At 39.2% G+C, this 11,617-nt stretch overlaps 2 protein-coding genes across 7 annotated transcripts; both read left to right on the forward strand.

Moving 5' to 3' along the window:
• The first annotated feature begins 84 nt into the window (after positions 1-84).
• Positions 85-4,156, forward strand: LOC130172856 (zinc finger protein 226-like). Its single transcript, XM_056381805.1, has 5 exons — positions 85-202; positions 941-1,129; positions 1,225-1,340; positions 1,986-2,129; positions 2,319-4,156. The coding sequence occupies exons 2-5, from the start codon at positions 985-987 to the stop codon at positions 3,159-3,161; spliced, it is 1,248 nt and encodes a 415-aa protein (XP_056237780.1). The 5' UTR covers positions 85-202; positions 941-984; the 3' UTR covers positions 3,162-4,156.
• Positions 4,157-5,852: 1,696 nt separating this feature from the next.
• Positions 5,853-11,532, forward strand: wu:fe05a04 (zinc finger protein 668). 6 transcript variants are annotated; one of them, XM_056381794.1, is made up of 5 exons: positions 5,853-6,092; positions 6,204-6,281; positions 6,562-7,119; positions 7,736-8,697; positions 9,997-11,532. In XM_056381794.1, the coding sequence occupies exons 3-5, from the start codon at positions 6,573-6,575 to the stop codon at positions 10,813-10,815; spliced, it is 2,328 nt and encodes a 775-aa protein (XP_056237769.1). In that variant the 5' UTR covers positions 5,853-6,092; positions 6,204-6,281; positions 6,562-6,572; the 3' UTR covers positions 10,816-11,532. The 6 variants fall into 6 exon arrangements, with proteins under 6 accessions (XP_056237769.1, XP_056237766.1, XP_056237770.1 ...); XM_056381791.1 differs by having other exon boundaries at positions 5,854-6,092; positions 6,204-6,424; XM_056381795.1 differs by lacking the exon at positions 5,853-6,092 and having other exon boundaries at positions 6,099-6,424; positions 9,997-10,165; positions 10,256-11,532.
• Positions 11,533-11,617: the final 85 nt, after the last annotated feature.

Consider the following 11,617-nt stretch of genomic DNA (forward strand, 5'->3'; position numbering starts at 1 on the left):
TCGGCAGGTCTATATTCGATGTGTGAACATTTCGTCTAAACATGAATCAATAACTACATAGTACCGAAGAGTCTCCGGCAGCCATCTTAGTTGTACAGACTGCTATCACAACATACGCCAGGAAGAGTCCGATCCGATCTGTGCGTTTTACGTCTGTGGGGTCAACTCTCTCAGTCAAACTACCTTCAAAGAGCGGTTAGAGGTAACGCAAATGTCTACTCAGTTTTACATTTGTTACAGAAATAATTTGTTATATGTACACATATTAACGTACGTCACATTTATTCAGGGCAGATGCATGCGAGTGCCAAATAATGAGTTAAAACTTGGTTTGTGAAAAGGCACGAAAAGTCTTCAATCCGCTTTGAATGGCAGCCCGTGTTGTTAGCGCTAACCAGCTAGCTAGCGTTAGCCCGCTCGATAGCCTGTTTTTTTACGATTCGCGTTAGCTACGTGCACAGACATTAAACTAAAGCGCGCAGCCTTTCTGCATCTGTTTCAGTTCACCAACTGGTCCTGTTAAAGCATTTTATTCAGCCAAACAAAGGTCGGATGCTCGTAAGTTTGCATACAGCTAGTTAGCTTAGCTAGGGGCCTTAACGGCAGTAACGTACGTACGTTAACCTATTCAGGCTGAGTTGAAACTTGAGTGATTCCCAGAGGGAAACTGAACTAATAATTAAACAAACCCTAGGCTATACTCAGTATGGCTGTTATAAGAAGTTGCTTTAAGGTTACCTCAGCCTAACTAGTACGGCTGATTATTTGTATGTCGTCGTCTGTTATCTGAACATAACTGATTTTAAACGTAATTCCCGCTATCTGTGGGCTTATAGCAGTGCTGTGTTGCCCGTTAATAAAACTGCTGCTATTTCCATCTGATGTGTATCCTCTGTGTAACTTTGTCATTGTTTCTGCCTTGCTCTCTTTTTAAATCCAGGAAAATTGTTTTGAGTGTGTGCTGAGACCACCCAGTATCCCAGGATGGACTCTGAGATTTTGAACATAGAGGAGATAGTGATGGGACGGGGATTACCAGATCCACCTCCTGAAGCCCCCCCTGAAAAGCCAGCCGAACCATACAAACCAATCACTTTGAATGGACCTCCTGCACCCTCTGTTCAACCCTGTAAGTGGTATAGTGATCACAACTTATACTCAGTTTGCTTAAAGCAACTGAAAGGTTTGGTATGATCTCACGATTTTCGAAACTCCACCTTCCAGACCAGCATGAAAATCTGCAGTGTTTCCAGTGCTTCATCACATTCTGCAGCGCCAAAGCCAAGGAAAGGCACATGAAGAAGAGCCACCGGGAAGAGTATAAGCAACAGCTTCAGCAGGTATAGCACAGTATTAGTTCATCCAGCTCACTAGCAATGATGACAGTTTGTAACTCAAATTTTGTGTAGGAAAAATAATATTTATACATGCATATAAATACACTTTTTAATTGGTGCTTTTGATGGGGTTTTTCATCAGAAAATGATTAAAAAAAAAAAAAAAGTTTTTTATGCCATAGGCACCTAATTTTCCAGTCATTTGCCCACATGAGATCAAAGGAATGGTCTGTCCTATTCTGTAATATTTTATCCTTTTTGTTTCTGTAAAGTTAATGGAATTGCAATGCAAGAAAAAAATTTTCTTCTCAAACAGAAGTTACCACAAGTGAATGCACTTTGGAAGCTTTGGAAGCTATTTACTTTTAGTAAGTTGATTTGTGAAATTGAGATTGATATTATGTTAAAAATATATATAGAGAGAGATTGATGTTGTTTAGATTCACTTGAGAGAATTTACACTGTATATATAACATATATTGTATCGATTGTTACTGTGTTAGTTGTCAATAATCCAAGACAAACTTCTTTACATTTTTTGTACTTGGTGAACTAAGTGAATTTGAAACACTTGTGTTTAACATTTTCCAAGTAGTTGTTGGTGTTGAATTGTTTTAACTTTGGCTCTTTATTTTGTTTTCTTCACAGGGAAACACATTGTTCACATGCTATGTGTGTGACCGCACATTTCTGTCATCTGAGGAATTGACGCAGCACCAGCCAACACACAGCAAGGATGACAAGCCCTTCAAATGCGTTCACTGCAAGGAGAGCTTTAAAACATTCTCTGAAGTGAGTGTAAAATTAGTCAGTCAGTCATTAAATCACTACCAGTATTAAAACTGAATAACATCATGAATGCAAAAACCTAGGGGAAATTAGCTTCTCTTTTACCATTTAAACTTGGTTTCTAGCTTCAAATATTAAGCACTTTTTAGTACTTAATGTGTCAGTGTAACTTTTTACTTCTCCCCTATGTAGCTCACAGCCCATAGAAGACAAGTGTGTCCAGAGAAACAGTTGGTATGTAAAGATTGCAATGAAACCTTCCGTAGTGCTGGACTGCTGCGTACTCATCGTCTGACTCAGCATCCCCGCCCAGATGTAGAGACTGCAGAACAGCCGGAGGACCCTGCGAAAACCCATCGCTGTAAGAAGTGTGGTCAGGGCTTTGAAACAGAGTCAGAGCTGGTGGCTCACCAGGAGAAGTACCCTGAAGGTCAGCAATGCAACGGAAGCGCTTCATCCACGAAGAAACGTGGACGGCCTTCTAAAACTGAAGACCCGGCAGGTGTTGAGAAAAAGGGAAAGCGGAAAAAGAAAGATGAGGCAGAAGCATCTGAAGAGCCAATGAAGGCCAGCAGCACATCGGAGTCTGCAGCAACCCCAGCAGAGGAAAAGGGAAAAGCAGTTGGAGCAAAGCGAGGCCGTCCTTCAAAAGCAGCAGCAAAATTAGAAACGGAAGATAAGAAGAGTCCTGAGGATGACAGTCAAGCCCCAGGGAAGGAGAAGAAACCTAAAGCAGATCTAGCCCCGGCCCGTCAGCACCCGTGCCCTGAATGTGACCTCTCATTCCCCGGCTTGATTCAGCTCCGTGCTCACAAGAAGGAGAAACACACCCCACGGAAAGCCCACCCCTGCGACGAATGTGAAGAGAGCTTTGCCCGTCCTGAGCAGCTGGACGCCCACATGTCACGGGCTCACGCCGTTGGTCGCTTTGCCTGTCCAACCTGCGGGAAGAGCTTCGGCCGTGAGCGCACCTTGAAAGCTCACCAGAAAAGCCACCCAGAGGAAAAGCCTGAAAACCCAAGTGCAAAGAGATAATTTACACATGGGGACATTGTGGAAAGTGTATGGTTTTTGAAGATTTTAGTCAGGAATTGCCTTTTTTTCCTTTTAACATTGGAGCTCTGATGCTCCAGATCATGGTTTCAGATGAGTTTGGAATGGTTTTGAGAATACTGTTTTAGCAAATTTTGGATTTAAAGTTGGGTTTTGATTATGAGCTGATGGAATTATGGACAAACAGACACATCATCTAAATTGACTAACCAAATGTTGTTAAATCCATCTATTACACCCTTTGTCACAGAGCATAGTTTATTTGTAAAAACAAACTGTTTTGATTAACTTTTTAAATGATTTGTTTCAGTTTTTTAAGCGTGAAATGCGTGTGGTGTGAATTTATTACTTGGTGTCTTGAGTTATTCAACTCATTTTGTGGTTTAAAAAATGTTTTTTTAATGTTTTTTTTCCTCTTGTTTTTTTTTTTTTTTTTTTTTCAAAACAGATTGGGTAAGTACATATTTTGAAGAAAATTAGATGCCTAGTAAAGATACTGTGTTTGAATGTTTAGACAGTTTGTCAAAAGAAATATGTTATGTACAGCTTCTGGTTCATATAATGCATTTTTTTACACTTAATATTTTGATTATGTTCCTTTCTAAATTAAGCCTCATTCAGGAGGAATTTTAAATTAACATAATTAAGTTCTGATACAATTTCATTTTGGCTAGGTGCTCCAGATTCAATGTGGAGTGTTTGGCTTGTGGGCAAAAGCGATCCACTATAATTCTGATTTGTCTTACAGTAAAATTTTCTTCCTTATTTTTTCACTCATTAGAGTAAAATTTAATGTCTTAAATTTCTCAATTGGAACTCATGGCTTTTTAATGCCTGTGAGTCCCATAAGGAACCGTGTATATCCTGTCTTATTCACTGATTGGATTGTTTCTCTCCCAACTGCAATGTGTCTGGACACTGCAAAAAATGTAATAAAACATGGTATCCCAAGGGAGGCTGCTGAAGAAATAACCTGCCTTTTTGTCTTTGTTTTCGGTTCTAATTCAGGAACACAACCTGAAATGTGGTCTTCCATTTGTTGATCATGATTTGTATCCATAGAATAGGACACACTGGACATCTTAGCCTATAATATTAGTGACTCACAAAATGAATAAGAAAATCACTCCTTTATGCCTAGCAACAGCATGATTAAAAAGGGTTAGAGGAGAATTTTGTAATGTTTGCAAAGCTAGTAGTACTTCAGTGATGTCTTGAGTATATAAGGATGTTAGCTGGTCATTTCAGTGAGAACATCTGATTTACTGATATGTATTTTTGCCACATGGCAGCTGAACCATTAGAGCTTTTGAATATTCAACATTTTGTCGAAGCTCTCAAATCTTGGTGCATCCTTCCTTTATAGTTTGGGGCTGCTGTTGTGGGTCTTTTCTGTAGCATTTATATTTGACTAAAAAAACCTTGTTTACTTTATGGTCACACGAATAGGAGGACATTTTTCTAATCAGCACTTCAGTGGAAGAACCCCTTTTATAAAAGTTTCCACCAATGATAACTCAAAATTAAGTACTTGTACTGATTTGATACTAAAGTAACTGAGTTCATTTAATACTGCAATTTAGAGTTACTTGCACTAGAATTCAGAATATAATGTACTTTTTTCTTTTTACTGTTTCACAGCTATAGTTATACTGTAACTGGAACCTGTTCTCACTCTAAAAATAATTATTAAGCTTTTCTGATATTGCTGTAGGTTTATTTGCATCAGTAATGTTTGAAGACACAAAAGTGAAAACTGCTGGTAATTATTTGGTATTTATTACTGTTAGTGTTGCAAATCTCCTTAAAGTTTTTTGTTTGCTATCTGCAGTAGCATGAGATGATCTACTATTGTTTTAAATTTATAATCTGACCATTTATGTTTGTTCAGTCAACAGTTGTAGTTTACTTATAATGCTAAGAAAATAAAATTACAAAAGCGCAGATAAAAACAAACTTTTAATTCCAGGCTTTTTGAGGGCCCTCTCTATGTTGGGGGCAACGGCACATAGTTATACTAATTCCTCTCACAACTATGCCCCTGATTTACTATGAAGAATTTTTGTCAGTAAAAGTACAATATTTCCCACTGAATTTAAGAGGCGTAGAAGTATTAAAGTGATGTGAAGCAACTTCAATATCATAGTCGGATTAACTTCCTGGGTCAAAGATTTGTTTTTGGGTCCCTACTGACCTCAACTATGTCAGTTTCATTTTTTCAACCGAAAATGATAGTAAACTCAACATCTTTGGGATCATGACTGTCGGACCAAACAATCAATTTGAATATGTCAATGTTTTGCTTTTCTGACATTTTATACACTGATCAATCAATCAATTATTAAAGAAAATAATTGTCAGGTGTTTTGCTAATGAAAATAATTGTTGGTTTCAACCTTACAGTTCCTCAATGATGGAATAATATGACATTGCTGTATATTAATCACTTGACAGAAAAAAATTTAAGCAATTTGATGAAATCCAACTAATTCAACTTTTAGCTTGATATAAACTAAAACAGTTCAGGTCTTAAAACTACATGTTTAATCCTCAAGGTGATGATGATATTGTACTTTAGTTGGGTAAATTTCTAAAAAATGTGTGATCAATAAAATTATGTAGACCCAAATGATAGGGAGTGAAACTGGGTTCTTTTGGAGGGCCCTGGGGGTCTGTGGCCCGCTTTGCCAGGTTGGTAACTTTGCTCAAGATACACTTGGAGACAGTACTGTAGTACCTACAGAGCAGTTACTGGTAAAGTCGTTGTCTTGGTAACAAAATACCTGAGCTGTTGTTTCCAGTTATAGTACCGCTCCAACACACTAGTGGTGCTCGAGCGCCAACGTGGATTTCCTCTTCTCGTGGTGCTTCCTTTGTTTTCTTTTTTTTTTCCAACTCCCCTTCATCGTTGGGGTAAGTGAGTTTTAGCTAGCTAGACGACCAATTGTTATGCTTTGTTTCTCAGTCGTGTAAACGAATCGTTTTGTTTTGCTTTTGTAAATGTGTAAATTACGCCTTTGACAGGAAGCTAACATCGAGGATGAAGCTTGCTGTCTTCTTGTTGTGAAGCCACGCTTTGTCATCAACAGCTCCTCCTGCCAGGTGAGCGGGATGACGAACCGTGCTTAAGGTGTGTCATAAATTAATTTCCGTGCAAGTTGTGCGGCAGTTTATGTAGATAAATTAAAAAGAAAAAGAAAAAACGAAGAGTCAGAAGAATTGCCTCAGATGTAGTCGCTCGACAGGTAGGGCGACACAGACATTTGTAACCGTACTATTTGTCTAGTTCATCAATAAAACTAAATGTAGCGTCTTTAAGGTATAACCGTAAGTGTCAAATGCTAATTGGACACCTGCCCCTTTCTGTGTTTCATGTTGACAGAGCCAGCAGCCATGTCCATTGAATACACCATTGATATCCAGCTAACAGAGTTGGGATTTCCGGATATCCTGCAGCCACAGGAGACCTCGGTCAGAGAAACACCCAGTCACTCTCCCACTTCACTTTCAAGCACACACAAACAAAGACTACTGTCAGCTGATGGCAAAGAAGCAGGAGCAGCAAAACAGACCTCAAATATACAACAGACTATAGTGTTTTCTGCACCACCTCAGTCAGAAACATCATCTTGCAAAAGCCTAACTCCTGCGCACAGTCTACAAGATGAACAAGCTGTCAAAGGCACTGCATGTCTTGAGCTGTCAGAGCCCACAGTAGATGATCCCACCGCTGGACTGGTAACCACAGACGGTCCACAGCTAAAACCTGAGGAGGACGGAGAGGAAGAGGCCTGTGATGGAGTCACTGCACAAGACAGTTCAACAGACGTGCAGCATGATGTGGAGGATGACTCGGAGGACAGTGAAGTTTCAGATGTGTATGAGGAAGAAGAGGTAGAGGAGGAGGATGATTATGAGGAAGAGGAAGGGCAAAACAATGGTATGGCTCATTCACTTGACTCTTATAAACACGCAGCAGTGAAAAGTGTACACAAAAACTACAACTGAAGCCAAATTGCTTGAATTTAATGTCCAATATATATATACGTATATATTTATCCGAGCTGATGCCAGAGTCTTGGTACTAAAGTCATTCATACGTGCTTGTCTTATGGCAAGTGATTTTCATTCCAAGGCCCTGAGTCTTTTTGATTTGATTTGGACACTACTTTTGAAAGGATAAGTCTTGTGATATTTTTCTTATTGCTAAAAAATCCCATGAAAAGACCAAAACTAAGACTGTAGTAATCCACTGCTGAAAATACTGCTCAACAAGTTCATTATTTCCTCCTGTTAATCTAACTTTAGCTGAAAACCATAGTGCTGAGCTGTTTTTAGCATTAAAAATATAAATAAAAGTGTATTTTTTTTTTAAAGCTTTCTGCTTCATTGGGAACAAATGGGCTTGGGGCTAAATACCAAAAATTGAAATAAAAAGTCAAGCGATGGAATAACACATTGTTAGTTGAATTATTTAACATATTTATTTGTGCTTAGTGTATGGCTTTGATCACGATCTAACCTTAGTCATTTCGTTTTCCTTCCCTCTTCCCCAGAGTCGAGTCATTCAGGCAACTACCGCTGCAGCGTCTGTGATCTCCAGCTGCCCTCCAAATTCAAGCTCCAGGACCACATGAACTTGCACACTGGGGCTCGCCCGTATTGCTGTGCTGAATGTGGGAAGCGCTTCTGCCAGATTTACAACTACCGTGTCCACCTGCGCACACACGCCCAGACCAAAGTGGATCGTCTCGTGTGCCGCATCTGTCTGGTGGGCTTTACATCACAGGAGGATCTGAAGGACCACCTGTCAAAAACTCACTTTGAGGATGAGTTTTACGAGTGTGACCTCTGCAAACGTGTGTTTACTTCCTTGAAGGCATGTGAATATCATGTGAAGTTACATAAATGTATGCTGGATGTTGTATGTGAAATATGTGGCCGTAATTTCTCCTCTCCTAAATCCCTTGCGCGCCACCGGCGGAAGACGTGCCGCAGCAGTTTTAAATGCACAGACTGCACACAGACCTTCACCAAGAAGAATGCTCTCCTGAAACACAGCTTCTCCCATCTTGGTTTGTTGCCTTACACCTGTGTACGATGCCACTGCCACTTCCGTTTGGCAAAGCTGTACCGCCAACACAAGTGTGAACCTGAGCGCATTCACTGTGTGGCATGTCTGAGAGAGTTTGTCAGTCAGGTGGACTTCCAGCAGCACAAAAAGGATACAGGCTGCTGGGGCAGCCAGGGATCGAAAGGGGACGAGATCAGATGCTTGGAGTGCGGGGAGAGGTTTGACAGTCCAGAAGAGCTGAAGAAACATGCCGGCGCTCACCAGAGGGTGCTGAAATGTGCTGAGTGTGGGAAGGGTTTCCGGTCAGCCTTGCTGTTAATGTCCCACATGGGCGGTCATGCCGGCAAATCACCCTGCCTTTGTCAGATCTGTGGACTGGGCTTTCCCCACCAGCAGAACTATGACAGCCACCTCAAGACCTGTGGACAAACACCCCAGCCTGTGGTGAGTGTGGGGCTAAAGTTTTAAAGGACCATACCAGTGTTTTTACCTGCAATAAATTCAAATTCTTCAATACTGCTGCCACACAGTTTTTAATGAATGCTGTGTATTATTTTTAGATACTTTTTCACCTTAAAGCCAGCCATTGATTTCAGTTGAGTGAGATGAAATCAACCATGAATGATTCAACCTTATGAAAATCAAACTGCAGAAAATTGCTTGACCTTGGTAATAAAACTACATTCAAAGACTTTCAGGAACACTGACTTCCATAATTGGCTTCTGGAGAACAATGCTTGTAATACAAGAAGCTACTAATTCTACTAAGGTTATTTTTCTACAAAGAACAGTTTTGATTTTGATCATCTTTTAAGATATAGTGTTTACATGGCATATTAGAAACGTGGTTACTCATACCTCTGTATGCATGGTCATACAGTTTCCAGGTTTTTCTGGGCAGGTGGGTCTCGATTCATCAGTATCTGAGACAAAGTTTTTTGAATTTCATTATTGATTAATCTGCCTATTATTTTTCAATTAATCTATTAGTTCTTAGTGAAATAGTGAATAATGTACATAATTACCCAGGTGATGTCTTTAAATAGCTTTTTAAGTTGGACAAAAATTGTCTGAAACCCAAAGATATTTACATGCATTAGTGTGCATGTAAATATGCTCAGTGTTAATGATTGTTTACTTTTTCCCTTTAGTGTTTGATTATCTGACAAAATGACTTTTAAATAGAACATAGCTGGCAACTGACTGTTAAAGTTTGGATGTTGTAGCTTACTTACCAACAACAAATACTTTACAAACCACTTTCGATGGTAAATGCATTGCTCTGTAAAGAAAAAAATTGATTTAATCTTTCCTCTAGTAAGTTTTAAATAGTTTCATATTTTTTGAGAAATTTGCTTATTTGTTTTCTTGACATTTTTACACAGTTTTATATATAATATATATAATATATAATTAACACAAGAGAGATACAACATGTTAATTAGTGAACTGTTAGGTCCTTCATTGGCAGATTTTGTGTCTTTAGACAGAGTGAGATTAGCGCTTTCCCTGTCTTTATGCTAATCTAAATTAACTGGCTGCCGGCAGTTGTTTCATATTTACTGCATGTACAGATGTGAAAGTTGTATTGATCTTCTCATTGTACCCTTGGCAAGAAAGAGAATGAGCATATTTCTTAGAATGCCGAAGAATTACTTTTAGTCTCTCGATGTTGGTTGTATTGGCGTGTTTTGTATAATTAATTTAGTAACTGGGATGCTTTTGTTGTCTTTCCCATTTTAGAGTGCTCCCAAGAAACGTCAGACCACAAAGAGCTCTTCAGACAAAAAAGAGACAAAAAAGCTCAATGAAAAACCAGACTCATCACATCCAGCAAACACAGACACTATGTCTGCTGCTGCTCCTGCTGCACCAGTTGAAGACCCTGTTACTCCAGACCTTGTGCAAGAGGGTGTGTCCACTGGTCCATCAGACGGGTTATGGAAGCTAACACTTGACAAACAACCTCCTCCTGGTGTTAAACTTGTCTTGTTTCTTCCAGTCTGTCCAACTCAAACCAATGGCTCTGGAACCCCTCAGACGGTGCCAGTTTCATCCATGGAAGTCCAGCCCCAAGCGTCTCTCTCACCTGTTTCAAGTAATGGACACCTTGAACTTGGAGCGCCGCTAGACACCCCTCTTGATTTGGTAACTAGGATTAAACAGGATCCAGAATGTGAAGCACCTTTGGATTTGTCTAAGAAGTGTAACTCATCTACATCTGCTCTGAGGGACATTCCTCTTTGTGCTATTAAAAATGAGCCAGAAGACTTTGAAATCTCAGGCGAAGCTAACAGAGAAGAATTTAAAGGCAGTGATAGCAAAGTCATTATTAAAACAAATCCAGGAGAGTCGGAGGTAAAAATGGGTCCCATGAATCTCTCCACTCTTAGTACATCCTCTGAACTAATAATGGATATTAAGACAGAGCCTCCGTCTTCTGGCTCTGATGTCGATTTATGGTCATCCAGATCCTGCCAGCTGACAGACTGGAAGTCAGAGAAAGAAATTAAGATGGAGGTTGACATTTCACACCCTGCCTGTACTGACAAGGAGAAATGAAATACATTGAGGGCAGAAAAAAGAGAATAAAACTTATTCTGTGGTTTCCTATCCTGCAAAGGATACACCTGCTGTTTTGCTAAACCTGTAGCCACATAAATACGGTTAAAAGACAAATCAGAAATTTACCCCCACTGCAACTTCTTCCACAAGTATGAATAGTCTCTTGTCTATATGTGTCGCTATAACTTGACTATGCGACTTTTGTTTTAACATAAAGAGTTTGGCAGTCTTTTGTAATTCAAACAAAACATTCCAAACTTAATTTGTTTCATTTGCTTTTGGGGGTAAGGTTTGTGGGTTGTGCCAAGAGAGCAAATGGTATACTAATTGTTATGAAGTCTATGCAATATTGTGCAGGATTTCTCAGAGCATTAAAAACTATTCCTTATTTCTAACTTAATGTACTTTTTGTGTGGGGAAATAGAATCCTTAGGTTTTTTGATGTGTATTAAGTTAAATGAAAATGCTGGATTTCTTAATGGTCAGCTGAAAACTTGAAACTGTATTTTTTTTTGTGTATATGCACTTGACCTTTAGTACTATGTTAAATACTTTATCGATGCAAATAATGGTACTGATCAGTAATATGATGTCAGTAGATGTCAATAATTTCAACTTGTGATTTACATTTCCAGAATCTATATGGTCTGTAGGTATCTTTACATGTTTTTCTAAAGGCAAATAAACACTTGTCCTTGGTGCAAGATCAGCTAATATGAATGTTGACATTGTTTTTTTTATTCTTAATCTACAAGATTGCCTTGTGTGTTTGTGTGTATGCATGAGAAAGACATCACGC

The sequence above is a fragment of the Seriola aureovittata genome, chromosome 7, assembly GCF_021018895.1.
Source record: "Seriola aureovittata isolate HTS-2021-v1 ecotype China chromosome 7, ASM2101889v1, whole genome shotgun sequence".
NCBI classification, from domain to species: Eukaryota; Metazoa; Chordata; class Actinopteri; order Carangiformes; family Carangidae; genus Seriola; species Seriola aureovittata.

Coding starts and splice junctions, on each gene's coding strand:
- LOC130172856 (XM_056381805.1), top strand. CDS start 985: ATGGACTCTGAGATTTTGAACATAGAGGAGATAGTGATGGGACGGGGA. Junction 1,130..1,224: donor TGCACCCTCTGTTCAACCCT/GTAAGTGGTATA, acceptor TCCACCTTCCAG/ACCAGCATGAAAATCTGCAG. Junction 2,130..2,318: donor GCTTTAAAACATTCTCTGAA/GTGAGTGTAAAA, acceptor TCCCCTATGTAG/CTCACAGCCCATAGAAGACA.
- wu:fe05a04 (XM_056381794.1), top strand. CDS start 6,573: ATGTCCATTGAATACACCATTGATATCCAGCTAACAGAGTTGGGATTT. Junction 7,120..7,735: donor AGAGGAAGGGCAAAACAATG/GTATGGCTCATT, acceptor CCTCTTCCCCAG/AGTCGAGTCATTCAGGCAAC. Junction 8,698..9,996: donor GACAAACACCCCAGCCTGTG/GTGAGTGTGGGG, acceptor TTCCCATTTTAG/AGTGCTCCCAAGAAACGTCA.